The 26131-nt window shown below is 41.0% G+C and overlaps 1 protein-coding gene across 1 annotated transcript in view; it reads left to right on the top strand.

Moving 5' to 3' along the window:
* Window positions 1–26131, top strand: part of Crb1 (crumbs cell polarity complex component 1) — a 209973-nt gene that overhangs the window by 170126 nt on the left and 13716 nt on the right. Inside the window, exon 11 of the mRNA XM_041649123.1 lies at window positions 2542–2668. Within this exon, the coding sequence (XP_041505057.1) occupies window positions 2542–2668 (127 nt within the window). The remainder of the gene's footprint in view (window positions 1–2541; window positions 2669–26131) is intronic.

Genomic DNA, 26131 nt, shown 5'->3' with positions numbered 1-26131 from the left:
GGCACACACCTTTAATCCCAGCACTCAGGAGGCAGAGGCAGGCGGATCTCTGTGAGCTGAAGGCCAGCCTGGTTTACAAGAGCTAGGGCTGTTGCACAGAGAAACCCTGTCCCAAAATACAAACAACAACACCAAAATAAAAACCAAAAACCAAACAAAAACAAAAGGTCTCCAAAGAGATATCCATCCCTCAGACAGATTACAAACCAGGAGTCTATGGGCACAGGTATTATGTACGCAGATAAAACATAGCCCCTAGTTTTTAAGACTAATCCATTTACCTTACAATATTATCCCCACTTCTTTGAGCTCTGTAAGCAAGGTTTTATTGTTTTCATTGTGTGTGTGTGTGTGTCTGTGTGTGAGTGACATTGATTGATGCTGAAATAAATGTACACAACAATGAAGTTGAGCTGCCATCCGAGCGTGGACTTCTCTTGGGAATGCTGCCATGATTTCTTGAGTAAGTGTTTGCTCAGCACAATTTAAACAAAATATAAAATGTGCTCCTCCATCTTCTGTAGACTAGAATAAGATACAACCAAGATCCATATATGTGTGTGTGAAAGGAAATAGAGAAGTCATGTTCCTTTTCCAGTCTGTAGCGCTATGACGTCGGCTATTAAGTCAGCATTCGGTTGACCTCTGCTTCCACATCTTCAGCATATTATAAACATATCTTTGTCCCAAATGTAAATAAGCCTTTGCTATATTTAAATGCTGGTTGCTTCCTGGCTTCATATTAGCCCCACTAAGAGCACCATGAATAGGGTTCATCCAATACAACGAATTTGTTACTGTTAATATTTCTATCTCCTCTGATACCTATCAATTTTCAAATTCATACTTGTCATTTAAATGATTAAGATGGGGAAAGGGTCGCTAATTTTCGTTCCTTTTTTGGGAGGACTTTCATCCAACTAAGCCTTACTAATGAAAAATGGTTTCAAACAGTGAATGTGTGTTTAATATATTCTGATCCCCCAACACATTGAGCATTATTAGTTAATTCAGGAGCACGGAATGGCTTTTCTTTGACTTTCCACATATTAGTTATCATCTTCTTTGTTTTGTTTTATTTTTCCTTTGGGGACAGGGTCTCATTTTAGCTCTGGTTTGTCTAGAACTTGCTACATAGAGCAGGCTCATCTTAAACTTGCTGTCATCCTTCTGCCTGTCTTCTCCCATTGTTGGGATTTGGGGGGTGAGGCACTACATTCAGTATATTATTTTCTAATAATAGCTTCACTGGCGTTTGTCATGCATATGAAAGCATCAACTCTTTTGCTCAAAACAGAAATAAGTAAGGAAGTGAAAGAGTGGTAGGAAGAACTGGGAACGTTCAGATGGGTCCCCCAGGGCCTAGGGCAGAAAGACTTCCACACAGCCGAGGACACGAAGAAGCTCTCCGCCTGCTTAAGCCTCCAGCTTCATAGTGTCATTTCATCAGGTCCAGATGATGGATGGTGTGAGCACTGGCCACCCAGGACACCGAGTGCTTGGCAAGCTCCTGAGAGTTGTCAAGTCTGGCTGGGATCTAATCAGAGAAGCCTCTTCCAGCCCAGAAGCCAGGACCATAAAAGGCAAATAGGGTCTCAGCTATGCTCGGTATCCTGCTGGAGTAAGGAGCTGTTTTCCTTGGAATGAATTGCCTTTTCCCTCACACCAGGGATCTCACAGCTCCTCCACCTCAGCCCTTGCCTTCGAGCCTGGTGAGAAGTCTCGGTCACACATGGAAGTTCTACTTTGGGGGAAGTGGAGACTAAAAACAGTTTACATCATAAGCCGTTCCGCAGAGATCCTGGGGCTATGATTTCACTAGTTTCCTAAAGTAATACAAATGCCATCACTACTTCTCTGCCCCCAGGCCTTAGCAAAGTGTTTGGCACAGGATAGGAAGAACTACCGAATCAGTCCATGGATGTCCGAGAAAGGACTTGTTTACTATATATAATAATATTCCAAAAACCTAGAAGAGCTGATTTGAAAGTGTCAGTAGAAGGATGTGTTGTTTGATTTATTCAACCTGATTGGAACATTACAATAGTACAATAATGAATACCAAGTATCAGCATATCACTCACAGACACACACACACACACATTTACCCCACAAGTGTGTGTCATTTTTGTGCCCATGTGCCAGTTTAGAAAAAAAAAAAATCAAAGGAAAAAATGTTCTTTAAAAAAGGAGGCGGGCAGTGTCCCAGTACTCACGTACTTTAGCATGGACGCTAAAGCTGACAATTATAAGGTGGCAAACTCAATAGCGCCCTTAAGGGGCAAATAGGGCTTCTAAATATTTGCAGGGATTTTATTTAAATTTATTCAATGTGTGCACCCATGTCTGTCCATCTTTGTCCACAAAATTCATAATATATTAATGGGTTCTTAAGGAATCTTTGAAAGTACCTGGTGTGTGTAATTGGGTAGAATTGGTGACCACTCTGTCATGCTAGGAAGAGAGACAAAACATTTGCTCCATTTTACAGCTCACTTATTCACCCAGCCCTGGGCTTCTGCTTCTCCATTCATTTTCAAGGTGTGAAGAGGACATAGATGAGTGTGCTTCCGCTCCCTGCCTCCACGGAGGCCTGTGCAGGGACTTGCTCAACAGATTCCAGTGCGTCTGTGATGTGGCCTTCGCCGGTGAGCGCTGCGATCTGGATGTAAGCAGCCTTTCCTTTTATGTGTCCCTCTTACTGTGGCAAAACCTCTTTCAGCTCCTGTCCTACCTCGTTCTGCGCATGAACGACGAGCCAGTCGTAGAGTGGGGTGCTCAGGAAAATTATTAGCGTGTACGCAAGCATCCCCGGGGGTTAAAACACTGACTCACAAGAAATGCGATCTCAGTGTAGGTCTCCCGGAAATGAGGGACTAGAACCCATCTTGAGGATGAAACTGAATTTAAGCCTTTTTTTTTTAAGCACACCGCAGGCATTCTAGGTCTTTATAAAATATTTTCCTATTCTACTTTTTAAAATGAAAAGTGTACTCCTAATATAGCCAGACATATCTCATTATCCAGTGTACTGAGTCCTAAGACCCTGCCATACTAAACACATCCCTGTTGAATGGTTTTTATTGCAATTAGAAAACCTTCTCTCTACACTCCACTTTTGTGTGTCCCTATTTTCCTGGATACAGTTTACCTCGTTCTAATTTGGTGTGTGTTCTCTTCCCTCTCGTCGGTTATATGTAACATGAAAATTTGAAAATATCTATGAACATTTTTATAGTCATGTGCGTCTTTATGCAGAGCTATTCTAATGAACTGTGGCCAGTTCTTTTCTACATGAAGAAGAGGGGAGGTTTTTTCCCCCAATAATGTGGGGGAAATGGTCACATTATCCTTCACTAACATCGGGTCAGATAGACTTTTCTCTATTTCCTTCTCTTGAAATTCCCCCTTTCCGTTACAATTGAAAACTTTCTGTTAGCTGCTGATACATTTGTGGGGGTTTTGACTTTTCCATCATGTTTTCCCTGGTCAATTATTTATGTTAAACATCTTTGGAGGAGCGTCATTCCAAAGGAGATGTTATTAATGCTCGTTGAGGGGAAATTACTTTGACCCAGTGAAGAAACTCATGATACCACTGAAATAGCAGTGGCCTGCAGGATGCCCTTCTGCCAATGTGCCTTGGTTTGAAAGCATTTGGGGGACTTTTCCTCTTGATACTATCAGTGTTCACTGAGTCATGTCATGATTGCTTTAAGGAAGTCCTGTGGATGTGAAAATACCAAGGTGAATCTTAATGCACTGGAAAATAACAAGATAATGCCCTCGGAAAGTAAAGAAACTACATTCTTGTTCCATTGTTCACTAGCTATAAGATAGCGGCCCTCACCCTGCGGCAATCGTCTCAAACTAGTAGAAAAGTTGAAGTCTTTTATCCATTCTCATCATTTTCCTCATGGCTAAGTCTCTGTGTCCGTAACTCTGCTTCAGACAGCCCCCTGCAAAGTGAGATTTTGTGACCAGAAGTTAGGCAAACTTTTCCAAAAAGCATTTGCATTCCTAAATAGCTGCAATAAGTATTCAGTAGATTATAGTCAGAGACCTTATGTAGAATTCACGTTCACTCCCCTACACATATCTTCAACTGTGTGCTTACAGACCATTCGGAATGTGATCTCTTCCTTAGAGAATATAGGTAAGGAGTATTTATCCACAATGTCTTTCTCTGTACAGTTCTAATGCTTCCGTTGTCATTGTGATTGTCAATTGTTCTATTTTCTAACTGTCTTATTATTTGATAGCTTTTTACTAAATTCTCTCTATTATCCTTATTTCTCTGCAGTTCACTACGTTTTTGTGACTTATGATTTCACACATTTTCACAGAAAAAATAAAGTCTTTTCTTCTGCATGTGATTTGTGATTTCTGGCGGCACATGTCTTTGTTGGCTTGGACTGTGGGTTACATAGCAAGAGATCCACAAGTAGACACACTCACACAGGCACACAGACACACAAGCAGAGACACGCACAAACACAGACACAAAGGGACGCGTACACAGAGACACACCAGCAACACATACGAATACTCATCTCTTTATTACTCTTCCGCATACATGTCATTGCAAGTAAACACCATGATACCAGGGGCTAGGTTCCATGGACTCTCCCTATCAGCAAGGGATTCTAGAACACAGTACACCCTCACTGGTTCCTACAGTTGACTTACATTGTTTCTGACTACACCCTCACTGGTTCTTACAGCTGACTTACATTGTTTCTGACTACACCCTCACTGGCTCTTACAGCTGACTTACATTGTTTCTGACTACACCCTCACTGGTTCCTACAGTTGACTTACATTGTTTCTGACTACACCCTCACTGGTTCTTACAGTTGACATACATTGTTTCTGGCTACACCCTCACTGGCTCTTACAGTTGACTTACATTGTTTCTGACTACACCCTCACTGGTTCTGACAGTTGACTTACATTGTTTCTGACTACACCCTCACTGGTTCTGACAGTTGACTTACATTGTTTCTGACTACATCCTGACTGGTTCTTACAGTTGACTTACATTGTTTCTGACTACACCCTCACTGGCTCTTACAGTTGACTTACATTGTTTCTGACTACACCCTCACTGGTTCTGACAGCTGACTTACATTGTTTCTGACTACACCCTCATTGGTTCCTACAGCTGACTTACATTGTTTCTGACTACATCCTCACTGGTTCCTACAGTTGACTTACATTGTTTCTGACTACACCCTCACTGGTTCCTACAGTTGACTTACATTGTTTCTGACTACACCCTTACTGGCTCTTACAATTGACTTACATTGTTTCTGACTACACCCTCACTGGTTCTTACAGCTGACTTACATAAGCTGGTCTTAGCTTTACCTGGTCATAAGGAAGGATCATCTCACCTAAGGAACAAAAATTCAGACATTTGGTTATTCACATATTCACACATGTTTTAGTGGATCATATTTCCATGACAGATTGTATTTAGTTGAATAGAAACTCATTTCCTTTTTCTGATGTTTCATCTTTAACATGTGCCCCACTGGATTATGATGGGCGTTGACCATCTTCCTCCTTTGTGAATGTATAAACGGGTAGTGGACTTAACTACCTCTTTCCAATGAAGAAAAGAGAAGTAGAGAAAACAGGAACTTAGAGAAATGCCATGTTTTGATTGTAAAGAGAAAAATAAATTCAAGTAGTTTTGGTTCAGAAATCTGGGTCAGGACTGTGAAAAGCCATTTTTAACTACATCATTTTTTTTCTCAACTACACTTTTTCAATACTGCATCAATAAAAGTCTTTTCCATTCCAAATTGTTCACTAAATTTTGTTGGAAAATCCCTGACATAGAAGTCGTTTTAATATTTCAAAATTAAAGCTCTTCTGGAAGTAGTACTACATACAATTTGAATTTAATAATTTACAGAGGAATTCTGTTTCAACTGTTAATGTCAATTCCAGTACATATTGTTTTCTTGCACTTCATAACCTTTCTACCTACTCAATAAATGATTTTGAATATTTATGATACGGTAATCCTGGGTCAATAGTGAGGCAGGAAGTGGTTAGGCAGGACTTCCAGGAACAGAGAGGACTCTGGGAAGCAGAAAGGCAGAGACACTAACAAGATACAGAGGAAGCGAGACATACAGAATGAAAGGTTAAAAGCCACATTTCAAAATGTAGATTATTACAATCAGGTTAATTTAAGTTTTATGAGCTGGTGGGACAAGCCTAAGGCTAAGCTTTCATAATTACTAATCAGTCTCTGTGTTGATGTTTGGAGATTGGAAATCTACAGACAGTCCTACAAGAAAGCTTGTTACAAACACTACTTCATAGCTTCCAGTGGTTACCATTGGAGTAAGTTTGTTGTATATCAAAGCAGAGAAAAGAAATAATACATAGGGGCATCATTTATAGGAAGATTTCAAATCAGCGTAAGCAAAAGTGAGCCAACATTAGAGCTCTTCAGCAATGTTATAAATTGATTTGCACCAAAGTGAACTCCCACTCTAGAAACCTCCACATAGAATGTGAGTAACAGTGCCAGGAGTCTTGTCAAGAAAACTGTGCACTGACTGGGAGGAGCTGCATAGACGTGGCAGGTTTATAAGAACTGACCATAAACCAATTCAGCGTAATTAATGTGGCTACACTTCAAAAATCTGTTAAGGTTGTGTTGTGTCTTACTTACAATAGCAGAAATTTTTGCTCAACTAAAGCTTGAGGGAATGTGTAGATTGGCAGGCCGAATAGCTGACCTAACTCACCTGGCACTTAAGAAAAAATGTAGGATTGAGAAAGATACATGTGTGAATTTCAGATCATTAACACTGGATCATGCAATAGTGAGGAAATGTTTGACAATGCAGAATCTCCTTAAGAATGTATTTTTAGGTGCACTGATTTATTGTGCTGGTTCTTTGAAATCAAAACCCTTCAGCTCTGTGCCGTTTAGACCTCCAAGGCACTTTTATTCAGAGAAAAACCAGTTAAGCTTCATACGCACACAGGAGGTCTACCTCACAATCTTTCATTTTCAGGCCGTAGTGGTAGAACCAGAACATGTGGCCAGGAAAGGATAGAGCCATTGGGAAAGTTTGTTTGGATGTTCTTTCTCTTTTTCTTTTTTAAATCATTCGGTAAAATAATGCTGTTAGAAAGATATTTCGTTGTAAATTGCAGGAGAGTTCCTGTTGGAAGATTAAGTTAATGCTCATTCAACCTTTATTGAAATACATATCATATTATAAATATATTACAGGATCATTTTATATGGCTCAGTCCACTGTATGATACATGTCTGATATCTGCCAAGATGCTGCTTCTCCTGGGTTTTAAGTTACTATAGTAAAACAATGTGTTAAAGCATTTAAAGGGATTTTAGCAACCATAAAATCCAACTCTTCTTTATGTAAAAAAGCAAAAATATAATAATGTAGAGGGAGTGCCTGAATTAAGTTATAAAATATTAAATCCCAGGGCTCAGAGACAGCACAGTAGTTAAAAAATCTTGTTCCACTTTCAGAAGGCAGTTCAGCCCTGTTACCTATATCTCGTGGCTCACAGCTGTAACTACAGCTCCAAGGTGGCCTCCGCCAGCATCTCCACAGGTGAGCATGTGCATGTGAGCATACACACACCACACCACACACACACACATACACACACATCGTTAAAACATCAGGTCTCCCAACCTGCCATTCAGTACTCTTTCCTTCCATACACTGACAGGCAGCTTGCAAATGAGGTTCTCCCAGTAGCTTAGAACACTGCATCACCTCTGCAGATGAAACTAATTTTAAAGAATAAAAATAAAGTCCAGTCAACACTGGACTGAAAATATAGTCATTCTAAGGACGTTAAAACATCTTGAAGGCAGATGCCATGAAAATATCAATCATTATATTTAATGTTTTTGGAGGGCAATTTTAAATTATACTTATGTACAGAAAACTTAGCAGTGTATATTTAATCCACTTTTGTCGCAAGTTCTTTGACCTTTGCCTTTTCCAAGTTGGCAATGCAAGATTCAGGATCCAGAATGCTGCCTTCCCAGTGGGGGCGGATCTCATCGTATCTGTGGTTATTGGTCCTGATAGCTCCCACCAGTTTAGCTAGAGCACTTCTGTCTTCTGAGTAAACCCGTGGGAAGACAACCATGGTGCATGTCTTACTGCAGACCAGTCATTCCAGCCTGGCCTTTCCCCTGATGATGCAGTAGGGCATCCACACCCTGTAACACGGGGCAGGCCGGACACCACAGTTCGGTGGGGTCTGCATTGTGGGTGATCACCACCATCTGAGCCTTCTTGTTTTGCACCAAAGGTGGTGACTGTATTGACCTCTGCTCAGAGGACAGGTGGTCTCTTAGTGGGGACAACCCCTTTGCTACCAGTTTTTTTTTTTTTCAGCTTGGGCCAGCAGCCTCTGCTTTTTCTTCTGCTTTGTCTCTGGAGTGTAATTGTGGGCAAAATTAAGCACTGGATAGCTGTTCTAGTCCAGGGTCTGGGTGAACTGTTCAACGGCAGGAGGTACTTTGAACAGCTTGTGGAGGATGGCCCTTTGCCAACTGTTGGTTGGTGTAACAGTCATCTGATGGAGTGAGTGGAGTCTCTTTAGGGCTGGATGTCCTGTCCAATACTGAAGTTGTTAGACCTTTTCTCAAACAAAGGAGTCACCAACATTTTGGCCTCTGGATTCTTCATGACAGCAGGCCTAGAGCCACCTTCTTCCCCTGGCCCTTATTTCCTCTTGTCATCTTGTTTGGCTGTAGGAGAAAGCTCATTTTTTTTTAATTTTAAGATCCTAGAAAGTAAAAAACAAAAACAAAACATAAAGCTAAATCCAGCTTGATGTTATAAGAGAAAGGTTAAGAGGCACGAGAGATGCATTCCTTTAATAACCTGCATCTCATTCCTTTAATAACATTATGAGATGCATGTTATAATATCCATCCACAAGGGCAATGAGATTTAGAAGGGTGAAGATTCTGGTTTGAGGTCACACAGCAAAGAGATATCAGAGCAAGGTTTGGCTTCTGGGAATGATTGGAAGTAGGTACACAGTGTCCTGTTATGCACCATTACCTGTGGTATGGGGTATTGAACCTAAGGCTTCCACACCTGTGAAGCAAGTACTCACACTCTAGGATATATCCTACAGTCTCTTTTCAGTTTTGATTGATTTTGAAAGAGAGTCTCACTAAATTTCCCAGATGGGCCTTGAATTCGGTCTGTAGCTCAGACAAACCTTGAATGTATGAGCCTCCTGCCATTCAGGTTGTGATCCTCCTGACCCTTAAGCATCTGGGATCGTAGACCGAAACTACAAGCCTGGCTTTGCTGCACAACCCCATAGACTGATTTCTAGGTAAGTTACTCCTCTAACCTTGTTTATTTACCATTTATTCGTATTAAATAAATGGAGCATAAAACAAGAAAGCATGCTTAGCTGAGAACTTTCACCTTTGGAATTTAGCAAGGCGTAAGCAGGGTTTGCAGAGAGCAGTTTCTGAAAGCGCCCCTCTTTTCTCCACTAAAACATGCTGTGAAAATGTAGAAATGGGAGAGATTCGCTGCAATTGGGAATAATCCATATATTCAACTCCCATAAACTGTTTTCAACCTAAGAAAGATTGAATTGATAACTCCAGATTTTTTTCCTCATACTATAATTTTGAGAGTGGTTTTCATCCTTATTTTAAATGAACAACTGGAAATACAAAGGGGTTGCATTAATTACTCAAGTTTGTGTAGTTGGGGAGCACTATTCCTGGAGTTGAATCAAGCTTTTCATTTCCATTTCTCATGCTCCAGAAAGAGGTGTGATCTCTGAAGTAAGACTCAGGAAGGGACCATAGTGTGGTGAGCATGGGTTTCCCTGATATCGTCAACCAGACTGGGTGGCAATGCTCATTCCTTTTCAGTTCAGCCAAAAAATTTGTTCCTGTAGTTTTAGTTGCCTAATTTCCCAAAGATACAAATAAAAACTAGAAGAGAGGGCCGAGCAAAACAAAATAGAAGCGACTTGAGGAATGAACAGACACATCTAATGAGAGAGCCCACCTTTATCCTGGCTGTGCAAACACCAGAGCATACTTAGAAGCTAATTGGTGGGCCAATCAAAGGAAACTTTTGAAGGCCCAGGATCTGAGGAGGTGGGCGTTCATTGATATCCAGCAAGTATAGCAAGAGTATACACAGTAAAAAAAAATAAGCTTGCAGAAGATATTAATTCAAGAGAATGAAGCAGAAAATAAAAATAAATATAACAAGGACTTGAGATAATTTATGAATGACAGAATCATAAATCATTTTTGAGAGGATAGGGTTGTACTTAATTGCAAAAGCTGATGTCAAGGACAACGCCAACTGGCCCACATCCTCAGGCTCTTCCTGCAAACAGAGCCTGGCCACTGGCGCAGCAGTCTCAGGCTGTTTGGCAAAGTCTTGTGATCTGAATTTGACCTGCGGAAAGAAACACCCAGAATGACATTCTCGTCAAATTGTAATTCAAAAAAGCACTGTCACTTATCACAGAGTTTTCACTAATTAGTATTCGGGAACAAGTAAATATAGCACTATATATTTGTCCAGAGAAGATAAATGGCCCAGCAGGTATATGACAAGATGCTTAGCATCAGTAATCATAAGAGGAGTGTAAATCAATACCACAGGGAGAGAGCACCTCAGACACATTAAGATGACTTTTACTAACCAAACAAAAGATGATGATAACTAGTTGGGGTGGAAAGAAACTGGAGCCGTTGTTCAGTGCTACTAAGAAGGTAAAACGTCCAACAATCACAAAACATTAAAAACATAATTATCATTATTTATAAATTAAATTATTAAAGGAATGCTTCCCTACAATTTATCCTTTATCCCACCAACATTTTCCCTCATAATTTGATGCAATTTTATTTCAAGCCCAGTGAGCATACTGAGTATAAACAGTCTGCTCCCAGGTGAAAGACATTCTGCCAGAGCATGGGTAGTCAGTCTCGCGGGGCCTGCATCTTTTAAGAAAACCCACTCTTCTTCCCCAAAGAGCCATCAGTTACCAGAAGCTCCTCAGCTAGGGATGGGACTTGATAAGCCCCTCCTCAATTGAAGCTGGCATTTGGGTTGGCTTGATCTTCTGCAGGTCTTGTGTTCATAGTCTCAGTCCCTACGAATTCATTCATACGACAGCCCTGTCATGTCTGACCAATACTATTCTGCTGCCGATGTCCACTGCCTCTGGCTCTTACAGTCTTTCTGCCCCCTCTTCCTCAGTCACTCCTGTGCCTTAGAGAGATGGTATGATAGAAATGTCCCATTTAGAGCTGAATATTCCCGTCCTTTATTCCCTACGTGTTGGGAGATGTGGGTCTCTCTATAATCAACATCGAAACTGCAAAAGTAAGCTTTGATATACATTAAAGGATGCACTAATACATGGATATATGTATAATAAATTGTAGGACAGTTCATTGCCGTGCCCATTTAGCAGAATAAAAGTACTATGTTCTCCCCCAGTGCCTATGACCTAGACATGTACAAGTTTGGTACCCAGTTAGCAGTACCTGAATGAGTTCACATGTGAAGGTCAAAAGGCAACTTGCAGGAGACTGTTCTGTCCTTTCATCATGAGGGTCACCTGAGACTGAACTAGGGTTGCCAGAATTGGTATCAAGGACCTGTACCTGTCGGCCATATCGACAACCCTATTTCCCTTATTTACTGCTTTATGAGAACATCTGGCATTGGAGCTGTCAGTCAAAAATGGAATTGTGCTTAACCATGCTGGAAACTGCTTGTATGTGACTCTTTAATGCCGTGGTGTTCTACAGCATAGCACTAAATGGCCTTTGCTTATTTTAATTTTCAGTTTCGAAAAGGGAACATGTCAGGCTTTCTTATTGTATTCTTTGACAGTTTTATACATGTATCTAGTGAATTTCAATCATTTTCATATCCCTTCCCCTCACTGACTCTGCTTTTCTCTCTCACTAATATACTTCCACTTCCTAGCAAGTCACTTCCTACTCCCATGTATATTCTTGGTGTGGTAACCTACTGGGTGTATTAGAGTTGGTTGCATGACCAGGGATGGGAGGTTCCTTACTGAAGTATGAATAACTTATCAATTGGCTCTACCACCAAAGAAAATTATACACCGCCTCCAGCAAACATTAACATCCAGTAGATCCTTGAGGAGTTTTGGGGCCTCATAAGCTCCTCTTCAATCCATGTTGAAGGACCCAGTCTGTGCAAGTCTTATAGTGGGTAACTACAGTCATACTGAGCTTATGTGTACAATGACTTGGCCATATCAACCAGATGTCTATCTGCTCCCATCTCCCCCTTATCTGATTTGTGCATTCTTTCCACCCTTTCTTTGGTGATATCTCCTGTGCCTTAAACAGGGAGACATCAGTGTCCCCTTGGGCCTCAACATTCCTCTGTCACTTCCACCTTTACAAACGATGACCACTGCACTAACCCCCAGTTGCTAAGAGAAAGAGGAGCTTCTCTAATGAAGGCTGAGTGCGCCCTGATCTATGGTCACAAATATGAGTATTCATAAGGTAGCTTAACACCAGCATTTAGAAAAACAATGAAAATAGATTCCCCCTAGGACCTACGGTCCCACCAGTCACAGACTCTAGATCAGATTTACAGAACCAACCATGAGTTCAGAAAGAAGTTGGCTATCCCCGTATTAGTCATGGTGCTATTATACGTGAGGGCACATATATTGACTAGAGTTTGGTCTTAGCCAGTTTAGCTCCCAAGGTTTAGAGCTGACTATGGCCATTGATAGTTTTTCCCCCAGCAACCTGCATGGCACTCTCTGGCACCATGAGCACTAACCTGCAGTAAAGAAACATCACAGTTCCAGCTGAATTATCTATGATGTGTGATCGAAGTGTGTAGATTCTCCCATCTTAGGCCTATCATCAAGTTCTGGAGAATGACCAAGAGCAATGATCATAGCTTAAATGTTGTTGGGTTGAGCCTCTAAGGTGTCCCTGAACAAGAACACATATGTAATGTGAAAATTAAAAGATTAGTGTTACTGGTTTTAGGAAACAAATTATAGTTATTAAATCCTATTCTAATCATTTTAGTAAGAACAAATTAGATTGAAAACTAGTTATATGCTAGGAATTTAGCATTCCAACAATTTTAAATACCAAGAACTGATTTGTGGGGCTGCAGAGAAGGCTCAGCAGTTATGAGCCTTACTGCTCCTTCAGAGATCAGAACTCACGTAACCCCAACTCCAAGAGAGCTAACACTCTGCTTTTGCCTCTGCTTGGCATGTATTCACATGTACACATACACACACACACACACACACACACACAATCAAAAGTAAAATAAAATCATTTTTTAAAAAATAACTCATTTAAAATTTGCAACTTTTTATTATAGTCACTTAAAACTTTCATGTTCATAATAACTATTTAAGGAATAGATGCTTTTATATATGGTCTTCTTAAATACCATAAACTTTGAAAGAAGTCTTCATTTAAAAGTTTAATCACTCTATGACTGTTATTTTTCTCACAATTGTTAAATAGTTAAGCACAGATTAGTTTCATATGAATGGTTCTAATCTATTTAAAATTAATTACAAATGTTGGTTATGATATCACAGCCTTATCATCTGGCAGCAGAGACTTAAACAGGAGGACTACAAGCTTGAGACTATATTGAATTCTGGCAACTTGTGGGTCAGTCCAGGCTTCAGAGCAAGAATATATAAAGAGTAAGAAACCCTGAATGAATATTCCAAGAGAAAAAAACAACAAAGAAAAAATCCACTAAAAGACCAACTGTATTTAGAGAAGAAGCTATGTATAGACATATTACATCTAAAAACACAGAATAGATTTTTGTACTCAGTTCTATTTTTTATCATTTTTGTAAGAACAAACTGCGTTATTCTTACAGAACTTGCATTCAACACGTTTATTTGGGAAGTCTATTCATGACCATCCCACTGTCTAGTTTCCGAGTCATGAATATACACTACTTCTATGCATGTCTAACATTGCTTTTACCATTCTATATTCTATTTGATAGCAAGACTAAACTACAAAGGAAAACTGAAGTGTTTCTACATCTATTTGGCGAAGCTCATATTTGTGTCTGATAAGAGAATAAGATCAACTCTAGTTGAGAACTAAAACTTATGGAAAATGTATTTTGAAACCAGGGCTGATGATTAAAGTCCTTGGCGTGCGAGCAAGAGGTCAGGGGTATTGATCCCCAGAACCCTCATAAATGCCTGATTGACTTGGCCTCCTGCTGGTAACTCTGGCCTCAGAAAGACAGGGCCTCCATAGAACAAACCAGGAAGATTAGACATATACATTGACAAGCTCCAGGTTTGCCTGAGAGACTGCCTCAAAGAACAAGGTGGAAAGCAATGGAGGAAGATTGCAGCATCAACTTTTGGCTTTACACACCCATGCAAATACACGTGTCCACACACCTGGACAGGCATACACACATTCAATTTCACATCACACACATACACACATAGAAACCCCAAAGAACAAACAAACAAACAAAAACAATATGATCCTCTGAATTTTCAACACTCAATTTCAGATTGGGTATTTAGTAAATACACACAAATATTAGCTAATTGATCAAACAAGTGTTTTGTAATTCAAATATCAGTTTCTAGCCTTAGCATCTCTATCTTTGTGTGCAGGTCCCTCGCTGTTATTAAATTAAGGTGAAAATGATAACACATGATAAGTGCAGAAGGGTGATCCACCTTCTTTTCCAGAAAAAGGCGAGGTTTGATCAAGAGTGACCACTGACCCATGGCAGTGCCTTAGGAATAAATGGAGCTACACTGCTCATCAAAGCAGCATTGCCATCCAAGAGTCAAGTTCACAGAAATAATAATTCTGCTCATGCAGAATTGAAATTTCTTATAGACGAGATCTTTGGAGAATCAACCCCAGAGGAGGCTTAGAGCCAAAGCTTATGATGTGAGGAAGTTTAGAGCCGTAAAGACATAGCTTGTGAGGCAATCACACTGACACCAAAGTCCTGTCAGAGCTGGCCTCCAGGGCTATATCGGGTTCAATCTCCTCCACACGTAGAAGAACATTTCCTTCTATCAATGGATGAGGTCCCTTAAAATTGTGAGCACTTAGATACTTTCTCTTCAGAGAAAGATAGATGTGCTTTGACCGCTAAAAATGTGTAGCCCTTCAATCCACCTGCACTAGACCAGTAAGAGCCAAGTAGTGTGGTACCTTTAACATGGTGCCCATTACTGTTTATAAAATCCTCATCTCAGTCTTCTCTGCCTAGTGGAAGAATTTTGTCCTCAAGACCTTCCAATAAAGGATTCTTTGCTCAGTTCCTGCCATCCCCATTTGTGGTGCCTGTTTCCGGATTAGCTTCAACACGGCTCTGTTGTGCACTTTACAATACCAGGGATGCCTCAGGTCGGAATGGTGTCTCCTCAGAGCCATAAGAACATTTGTCTTATTATCTTCAATACCCTTAGAATTTAGCTACCCCCCTTTCATTATGGGAAGCCAAAGACAGGGCAACATGGCTTCCTTATCCTTACAAACGCAGGCAAATCAGTCCATCGTGCTTGCAAAATGGCACGTCAGTGTTTGTTGGAGGATTGAACGGATGATGATGGGAATGTGGTAGCAGGGACTAAGAAAGTGGAGCTTTGCTGAGATGGGAGGGCAGGACAACCTCACCAAAAGCATATTCAGCCCAGGACTTAAATAATGAAGAGGCATTTCCTTCACAAAATAAAAGCACGTTTTTCCTTTGATAAATATTTTTATGTTGTATGACTCTCTGTTTTCAAAGTGTGAATTTAAATTGTTCTTCACTGGAGAAAATAAAATCCCGTGTTTATTATTAGAGAGAACTCAAGTGCATGCAGTGCCGGAGGCTCGTTAGGTTGATAATGGCCTCAATTGATGATTTAGTTCTCTCCATAACTGAGTTTTATTTCTGAGCGTAGAGAAGGGAGAACCTGGGAGGCCACCATTAAAGCCATGGGCATCCTTAGGGATCATGGAGCAGGCTTTATAGGAGGAGCGAGGAACCTGATTTTACAGTATAAGGCTGGAGCCCCTCGGCAACGGGAGCGAGCAGCATGCCAAGGAAAAGGAGCGGCTGTGGGACAAAAAGGAGAATCCAGAGAAGGCTGCTTGTGTTCGTGCGTGGAAAGAGCCCCAGAGTCTCAAGATCTGGGAGCTGTGGAGGGGGATTTCTGCTTTTGCACCGAATGTGCTATCAGTAAGCCCAAGCTGACTGCATTTCACAAGTCTCACGGTCAGAAAAGACCCATACAACCCTTTCCAAGTGCTCTCTCCCTTCCAAATTCAGCGCATCTGCAGGGGATCGTGACGTCCAATTGCACCTCCTTGTTGCTAGCTCTAGGCCTGCTTTGTCAACATCCACTGCTCTCTGTGGGACTTGCTGACTTCCTGGCTGCAAGGCAGGAAGTCCAATGCCCTGTCCTTTCATATGGGCCATAACAGTGCTGGGAATGGTTAAAGTCTGTGCCTTCTGTGTTTCCCCCTGCAAGGCAGAAAACAAAGCTTCTTCCCAAAGTAACCATTTCACAACCTTGTTTCTTCAGTCTCTGTGGTAATGGGAATGGCGCCGGGAGACAGGAACAGAAGCAGTGAAATAAAATGCGTAACCCTTACCATAGCAGTTTCAAGGAAACTATAATCTCATTGTAGAGAAAAAAGTAACTAAGTAACTATATAATATACCCCCCACTATCAATCCCTAATTTGTTTTTCTGAGTCAAAGCACAATATAAATTCACAAAAGCCCAACCAATAACAGTGTTCGTATCAGACATTTTTATGGAAGCATATGGGAATTAAATTAGAGCATGAAATATGAGAAAGGTTTTTGTTGTTGTTGTTGTTTTGTTTTCTGTCGTTTTGTTTCGTTTTTGGGGGGTTGTTTGTTTTTTTTTTTATTTTACAGGACAGAAAGTAGAATCACTTTCAGGAGAGGAAAAAATGCCCTAAGTGAAGAGGTGGTGGGAACACTGTAACGCGGGATGAGGAGCACGGGGTGGACAGGCGTGAGTGGAACAGCACAGCTGGGAAACAAGAATATGTAAATTCAAATAAACGAAGGGCAGGGCTAGATCATGGCTGTAACCACTTAACCTTCTGTGACCATCAGGTCAGAAAAAGAAGATCTCATACCCCTGTAACCTAAGCTGGTGCTGTGTCTTCCTATAAATATCGCTTTAGCTTGTGATTTGTGCTGGCTACCAATCACTTTCTAGTTAGAAGGGATCCCTCTGGGGTGGAAAGGTGATGGCTCATCAGTTAAGAGCACTTAGTGTTCTTCCAGAGGACCTGGGTTTGAGTCCCAGCACCCACAATGGTGGCTCCTAACCATCTGTGACTGTAGTTCCAAGAGATCTGGGCTGTTTTTCCAGCTTTCACTGACAAAACAACACAGATAACCCCAGAAAACACCCATAGGCATAAATAAATAAGTAAATGTTTTAGATGGAGTCCTTCTTGGTCTGTGCCATCTACTGGATTACTTATTAGCGAGAGACATTACCTTGAGTTCTGGAAGATAGACAGTCCAAGATCAGTGCCTCAGAAGCTTGGGCATCTGGTGAAATCATGCTTCCGTGTCAGCAGACATTGTCTGCCCCTGTGGTGTCCCATCAAGAAAGGGGGTCTCCATTCAGGCTGCACCCAGAAGCTTACCTGTCTTCAAAGGGCCCACCTAATATCATAACCCTAGGCTTTATGTAGGCTTCAGCCATACTCTTTAAAGGGAAGTGAACACATATCACAACAGGATGTTTCTAGTCAGATTTTAATTTTGCTAAATAATTTTTTCTTGGCACAGTTTTCTTACTAAGTCTGACTTTAAATCTTTTTAAAAAGAGAGTTCCACTCAAATACTTTGTAAAGTTATTATTCATGACGGTTTCTATTTTTCTCAAAGGACCAAAACCAGTTTTGGCCTGGGAAGGTTTAGATACAATCAGATTAAGCCTCCCTTCAGGAAAAGAACGAGCACATTTCCTGGATCAAACCAGCAAACAGAGTCTCAGGAGTAATAAATTGATGCAGTTCTCACTCATCATCCTGAAGAAGACAACAGTGAGAAACTACGCCTACTCTCTTGAGAAAATGGCCCCGCTGGGTACCAAATGAAGGGTGGTTTGAACATATCTATTTTCAGAGCTAAGGGAGCCACAGATTATGAAGCAGAAGCCTTAGCTGCCCTAGCAGAGTTAGCCCGGGCACGGGGGCTTGGTCCAGAATGAGAGGACTGGGGTTCTTCAGGTTCTTTTTGGGCAGAGAGATGTTCATGATTCCAGGCAGCATCCACTACCCAGTCCTTCCTTCAATACCAACCATGAGTGGCTCTTTCCTTTTAGTTTTGCAACAACCAAGGATCAAAAAACTTCAACAATATTCTCAAATTCGTATAGTACATCTAACCCTTAGTTTGCTTATGTTTTCTCTAATATGTAACTCTGGGCTTCTAATTTACACAATGAAACATTTAGAGGTTATTCCAAGTAAAAGTACCCTAGAACATTCTAGAAGAGTTGACATTGCTTAAATGCAAAATGAGTTTTTAACTAGATACGCATACATATACAAAACCATGTCTACATCATGAGGCCAACAATGCGCAGGGAACTCTGTGAGCATTTCAGAAAAACAGTTCCCGAGACAAATAAGCAACACAAATGGGAAAGAGACTGCAAAACTTGCTCTGTGCCCTACTGGGATCTGGTAGCTCTGTTTTACCATTCATTCCTGTGTGCACAAAAGCTAATCACCATTGGCAGTATGCAAATTATCCTAATTTGCTGTTTCTTGAGGTTGAAGGTTGTGTTTGTTTGGCTGTTTAACTGCTTTGCCACTTAATTAAAAATATAAATACTCTCGAATTATAAAAACTAATACAGGCCACTTAATTTAAAATTTTACTTTCAGAATCCTAAGTAATGGCCCTGCATATCACACTCACCTTGGGAAGTGAGCTAAAGAAATGTGTGCAATTGTTTAATTACTGTCCAGCTTGGAGCAGAAGTTAAAGCATTACACGGGATCCTACCCTGGCCAGGGAGGACAGTCAGCCTTCTTCTGATGGAAAAACGGCTTGCGTTGAAGTGGCATTCTGATACGGGTGGAAAGAGGGTCACATACATAGATGCTGCTTACATGTGTGAGTTTTATTTATTGAAAAAAAAATTTCCGCCTCCTCCCAGCCTCCCATTTCCCTCCCCCTCCTCCCGTCCCTCTCCCCTCCCCCCACTTTTCTCCTCCTCCCTCTCCAGTCCAAAGAGCCTTCAGGGTTCCCTGCCCCTTGGAAAATCCAAGGTCCTCCCTCCTCCATCCAGGTCTAGGAAGGTGAACATCCTAACTGGCTAGGCTCCCACAAAGCCAGAACATGAAGTAGGATCAAAACCCCGTGCCATTGTCCTTGGCTTCTCATCAGCCCTCATTGTCCACCACATTCAGAGAGTCCGGTTTTATCCCATGCTTTTTCAGTCACAGACCAGCTGCCCTGGGTGAGCTCCCAATAGTTCAGCCCCACTGTCTCAGTGGGTGGGTGCACCCCTCGTGGTCCTGACTTCCTTGCTCATGTTCCTCCTCCTTCTGCTTCTCATTGGGACCTTGGGAGCTCGTCTGGTGCTCCAGTGTGGATCTCTGTCTCTATTTCCATCCATCGCCAGATGAAGGTTCTATGGTGATATGTAAGATATTCATCAGTATGGCTATAAGATAGGGTCATTTCAGGTTCCCTTTCCTCAGCTGCCCAAGGAACGAACTGGGGACATTGCCCTGGGCACCTGGGAGCCACTCTAGGTTCAAGTCCCTTGCCAACCCTAAGGTGGCTCCCTTAACTAAGATATGTGCTTCCCTGCTCCCCTATCCAACCCTCCTATATCCCAATCATCCCGTTTCCCCAAGTTCCCCACATCCTCCCCTTCTCATTTTTCTCTCCCCCTCTCCCCTTACCCCCATCCTGCCCCACCCCCAAAATCCCAGTTTTTGCCCGGCAATCTTGTCTACTTCCCATAGCCAGGAGAATAACTATATGTTTCTTTTTGGGTTCACCTTCTTATTTAGCTTCTTTAGGATCACAAATTACAGGCTCAGTGACCTTTATTTATGGCTAGAAACCAATTATGAGTGAGTACATCCCATGTTCATATTTTTGGGTCTGGGTTACCTCACTCAGGATAGTGTTTTCTACTTCCATCCATTTGCATGCAAAATTCGAGAAGTCATTGTTTTTTTTACCACAGAGTAGTACTCTAATGTGTATATATTCCACACTTTCTTCATCCATTTTTCCATTGAAGGACATCTAGGTTGTTTCCAGTTTCTGGCTATTACAAATAATGCTGCTATGAACATAGTTGAACAAATGCTTTTGTCATATCATAGGGCATTCTCTTGGGTATATTCCCAAGAGTGGTATTGCTGGGTCCAGGGGTAAGTTGATCCCAAATTTCCTGAGAAATTGCCACACTGATTTCCAAAGTGGTAGCACAAGTTTGCATTCCCACCAGCAATGGATGACGGTACCCCTTACTCCACAACCTCTCCAGCAAAGGCTATCATTGGTGTTTTTGATTTTAGCCATTCTGACAGGTATAAGATGATATCTCATAGTTGTTTTGATTTGCATTTCCCTGATCGCTAAGGAGGTTGAGCATGACCATAAGTGTCTTTTGGCCATTTGAACTTCTTCTGTTGAGAATTCTCTGTTCAGTTCAGTGCCCCATTTTTTAATTGGGTTATTTAGCATTTTACAGTCTAGTTTCTTGAGTTCTTTATATATTTTGGAGATCAGACCTTTGTCTGTTGTGGGGTTGGTGAGGATCTTCTCCCAGTCAGTAGGTTGTCTTTTTGTCTTAGTGACAGTGTCCTTTGCTTTACAGAAGCTTCTCAGTCTCAGGAGGTCCCATTTATTCAATGTTGCCTTTAATGTCTGTGCTGCAGGGGTTATACATAGGAAGCGATCTCCTGTGGCCATATGTTGTAGGGTACTTCCCACTTTATCTTCTATCAGGTTCAGTGTGTTCAGATTGATATTGAGGTCTTTGATCCATTTGGACTTGGCTTTTGTGCATGGTGATAGATATGGGTGTATTTTCATTCTTCTATAGGTTGACATCCAGTTGTGCCAGCACCATTTGCTGAAGATGCTCTCTTTCTTCCATTGTATACTTTTAGCTCCTTTATCGAAAATGAGGTGTTCATAGGTTTGTGGGTTAAAATCCGGGTCTTCTATACGATTCCATTGGTCAACTTCTCTGTTTTTATGCCAGGCAGTACCATGCTGTTTTCATTACTGTAGCTCTGTAATAGAGTTTGAAGTCAGGGATGGTAATGCCTCCAGAAGTTCCTTTATTTTATAGGATTGTTTTGGCTATCCTGGGTTTTTCTTTTTCCATATGAAGTTGATTATTGTCCTCTCAAGATCTATGCAGAATTTTGATGGGACCTTGATGGGGATTGCATTGAATCTATAAATTGCCTTTGGTAGAATTGCCATTTTTACTATGTTGATCCTCCCAATCCAAGAGCAAGGGAGATCTTTCCATTTTCTGGTATCCTCTTGAATTTCTTTCTTCAATGCCTTAACTTTCTTGTCAAATAGATCTTTCACTTCCTTGGTTAGAGTTACCCCAAGATATTTTATGCTGTTTGTGGCTATTGTGAAAGGTGAAGCTTCTCTGATTTCCCTCTCTGCTTCCATATCCTTTGTGTATAATAGGGCGACTGATTTTTTGGAGTTGATCTTGTATCCTGCCACATTACTAAAGGTGTTTATCAGCTGTAGGAGTTCTTTGGTGGAGTTTTGGGGGTCGCTTATATACACTGTCATTATCATCTGCAAATAACGAAAGTTTAACTTCTTCCTTTCCAATTCGAATCCCCTTGATCCCCTTATGTTGTCTTATTGCTATTGCTAAAACGTCAAACACTATATTAAAGAGGTATGGAGAGAGCCTTGTCGTGTTCCTGATTTTAGTGGGATAGCTTTGAGTTTCTCTCCGTTTAATTTGATGGTAGCTGTCGGCTTGCTGTAAATAGCTTTTATTATATTTAGGTATGACCCTTGTATCCCTAATCTCTCCAAGACTTTTGTCATAAAGGGATGTTGAATTTTGTCAAATGCTTTTTCAGCATCTAATGATGCTGATTTTTTCTTTCAGTTTATTTATATGATTGATTATATTGATAGATTTTCATATGTTGAACCAGCCCTGCATCACTGGGATGAAGCCTACTTGATCATAATGGATAATTTTTCTAATGTGTTCTTGGATTCGGTTTGCCAGTATTTTGTTGAGGATTTTTGCATCGATGTTCATGAGTGAGATTAGCCTATTATTCTCTTTCTTGGTTGAGTCTTTGTGTGGTTTTGGTATCAGAGTAACTGTAGGTTCATAAAAGGAATTTGGCAATGACTTTTCTGTTTCTATATTGTGAAAAACATTAAGGAGTATAGGTATTAGGTCTTCTTCGAAGATCTGGTAGAATTCCACATTGAAACCATCTGGTCCTGGGCTTTTTTTGGTAGGGAGGTTTTTGATAACAGCTTCTAATTCTTTGCGACTAACAGGTCTTTTTAGATTGTTCATCTGGTCTTGGTTTAACTTTGGTAAATGGTATTTATCTAAAAAAGTGTCCATTTCTTTTACATTTTCCAATTTTGTGGCATACAGGCTTTTGTATTAAGATCTAATGATTCTCTGAATTTCCTCTGTGTCTGTGGTTATGTCTCCCTTTTCATTTCTGATCTTATTAATTTGCATATTTTCTCTCTGCCGTTTGATTAGTTTGGATAGTGGTTTATCAATCTTGTTGATTTTCTACAGGAACCAGCTTTTTGTTTCATTGATCCTTTGTATTGTTTTCTGTGTTTCTATTTTGTTGATTTCAGCCCTCAGTTTGATTATTTCCAATCTTCTACTCCTCCTAGGTGAGTCTGCTTATTTTCTTTCTAGAGCTTTCAAGTGGGCTGTTAAGTCTCTAATGTGTGCTTTCTCTGTTTTCTTTAAGTGGGCACTTAGTGCTATGAACTTTCCTCTTAGGACTGCTTTCATAGCGTCCCATAAGTTTGAGTATGTTGTTTCTTTATTTTCATTGAATTCAAAAAAGACTTTAATTTCTTTCTTTATTTCTTCCTTAATCCAGGTATGGTTCACTAGTTGACTGTTCAGTTTCAATGATTTTGTAGGCTTTCTGGGGGTAGGATTCTTGTTGAATTCTAACTTTAATCCATGGTGATCCAATAAGACACAGGTGGTTACTAATATTTTTTTTGTAACTGTGGAAGTTTGCTTTGTTACCGAGTATGTGGTCATTTTTCGAGAAGGTTCCATGAGCTGCAGAGAAGAAGGTAAATTATTTCCTATTTGGGTGGAATGTTCTATAGATGTCTGTTAAGTCCATTTGATTCATTACCTCCATTAATTCCCTTATTTCTCTGTTAGTTTTCTGTCTGATTGACCTGTCCATTGGTGAGAGAGAAGTGTTGAAGTCTCCTACTATTAGTGTGTGTGGTTTGATGGCTGCCTTGAGTTTTAGTAATGTTTCTTTTATGTATGTGTGTGCTTTTATATTGGGGGCATAGATATTCAGGATTGAGACTTCATCCTGATGAATTGTTCCTGTTATGAGTATAAAATGTCCCTCTCTATCTTTTCTGATTGATTTTAGTTTGAAGTCAACTTTGTTAGAAATTAGTATAGCCACACCTGCTTGTTTCTTAGGTCCATTTGCTTGATAAGCCTTTTCCCAGCCCTTTACTCTGAGTAGGTGCCTGTCTTTGTGGTTGAGGTGTGTTTCTTGTAAACAGCAGAATGTTGGATCCTGTTTTCGTATCCAATCTCTTAGCCTATGCCTTTTTATAGGTGAGTTGAGTCCATTGACATTAAGTGATATTAATGACCAGTGGTTGTTAACTCCGGTCACTTTTTTAGTAGTAGAGTTTGTGTGTTTCCCTTCTTTGAGTTGTGCTGGTGAAGGGTCTCTAGATGTCTGAGTTATTGTGGTCATTGTTGAACTCCTTGGTTAGAGATTTTCCTTCTATTACTTTCTGTAAGGCTGGATTTGTGGATATGTATTGTTTAAATTTGTTTTTATCCTGGAAAATTTTGTTTTCTCCATTTATAGTGAATGAAAGCTTGGCAGGGTATAGTAGTCTGGGCTTGCATCCATGTTCTCTTAGTTTCTGAAGTACATCTATCCAGGACCTTCTGGCTTTCATGGTTTCCAAAGAGAAGTCAGGTGTAAGTCTGATAGGTTTACCTTTATAAGTAACTTGGCCTTTTTCCTTTGCAGCTCTTAATATTCTTTCTTTATTCTGTATGCTTTGTGTTTTGATTATTATATGGCGAGGGAATGATTTTTTTTTTGATCCAGCCTATTTGGTGTTCTGTATGCTTCTTGAACCTTCATAGGTATATCTTTCTTTAGGTTGGGAAAGTTTTCTTCTATAATTTTATTAAATATATTTTCTGGACCGTTGAGCTGCACTTCTTCTCCTTCTTCTACTCCTATAATTCTTAGGTTTGGTCTTTTTATTGTGTCCCATATTTCCCGAATATTTTGTGATGAGAGTTTGTTGGACTTGCTGTTTTCTTTGATCAGTGTGTTTATTTTCTCTATGGTATCTTCAGAATCTGAGATTCTTTCTTCTATCTCTTGTATTCTGTTGGTTATGCTTGTTTCTGTAGTCTCTATTCGTTTACCTAGATTTTCCATGTCCAGCCATGTGTTTTCTTCTTTGCCTCCATTTCAGTTTTCAAGTCTTGAACTGTTTCCATTATCTGTTTGATTGTTTTTCCTTGGTTTCCTAGGGTATCATTCACTGATTTATTCAATTCTTCAAACTTTCTGTTATACTTCTCATCCATTTCTTTAAGGGCATTATTTACATGCTGTTTAAGGGCATCAAACACTTTCATAAAGTCAATTTTTTTTCTACTTCTTCTTGATTAAGGTGTTCATGTCCACATGTTGTGAAGTCGCTGGGTTCTGGTGATTTCATGTTGTTTTTCAGATTGTTGGGTGAATTCTTGCATTGGCGCCTGCCCATCTCTTCCTCTGCATGCTCCCCTATGGATCTTCTTTTACAGGATCAGGTCTCCTTGCCTACTGATGTATCTTCCCAGTGATGGCTCTCCTGGTGCTCCAGTGATGTCTTTCCTGGTGCCAAGATCAGATCTCCGTGCTGGTTGGGTAGCTCCCAATGATGGCTCTCCTGGTGCTGAGATCAGATCTCCGTGCTGGTTGGGTGGCTCGTAAACAAAACACCTACCTTGCTTGCTGCAGGCAGGCTATTGAAACAAAGGACCTCCTGCCCACCAGTTGCCCAAAGGATTCAGTCCCAGCGCCTAGACAGGCTGAGCTGGGAGATGTTATGTGCCCGAAGAGGGAAGGGAGGCAGAAGGGGGGAGGGTTCTGGATGCAAGCTGGGTGGGATAGGAAGAGACAGGCAGTATGGAGGGGTATAGGCCCTGCAGGAAGGCCAGGAACTATAGCAGGGGATGAGGAACGTCTGAGTTCCGGGGCCCGGGCTGCTGCTGCAGGTCCGAAACTCACCCCAATGATGGCTCTCCTGGTGCCGAGATCAGATCGCCTTGCTGGTTGGGTAGCTCATAGACAAAGCACCTACCTTGCTTGCTGCAGACAGGCTATTGAAACAAAGGACCTCCCGCCCGCCCGGTTGCCCAAAGGATTCGGTCCCAGCGCCCAGACAGGCTGAGCTGGGAGATGTTATGTGCCCGAAGAGCCATGTATGAGTTTTGTGAGTAACTGGCCCAAGTCTGAGGATCAGTACACATAGCACCATTGGTGAGTCCAGAGGACAGCAAAGACACCATCATCTATCCTGCTCCCTTGTCACATTTGTCCACCTCAGGAGTTCAGATTTTAGTCATAATTAGTCTTGGTTCAGAGGTAGCACTGGATCTGGTCTTGTACAAAGATAAGCCCTCTCCTTTGCCTGGCAAGCACAGAGAGCTTCTCCCAGGGTATCGGGCTCAGCTCTTTGTGTATGCTGGGAAGTGCCACTTGGGTTTGCAAAGCCGCCTCATTTGTCAA

The sequence above is a fragment of the Microtus oregoni genome, unplaced genomic scaffold (genome assembly GCF_018167655.1).
Source record: "Microtus oregoni isolate MIOR12 unplaced genomic scaffold, Mior012 000003F_ref0000135, whole genome shotgun sequence".
NCBI lineage: Eukaryota > Metazoa > Chordata > Mammalia > Rodentia > Cricetidae > Microtus > Microtus oregoni.
Note: the sequence above shows the minus strand (reverse complement) of the source record. Positions and strands in the feature narration are given on the sequence as shown.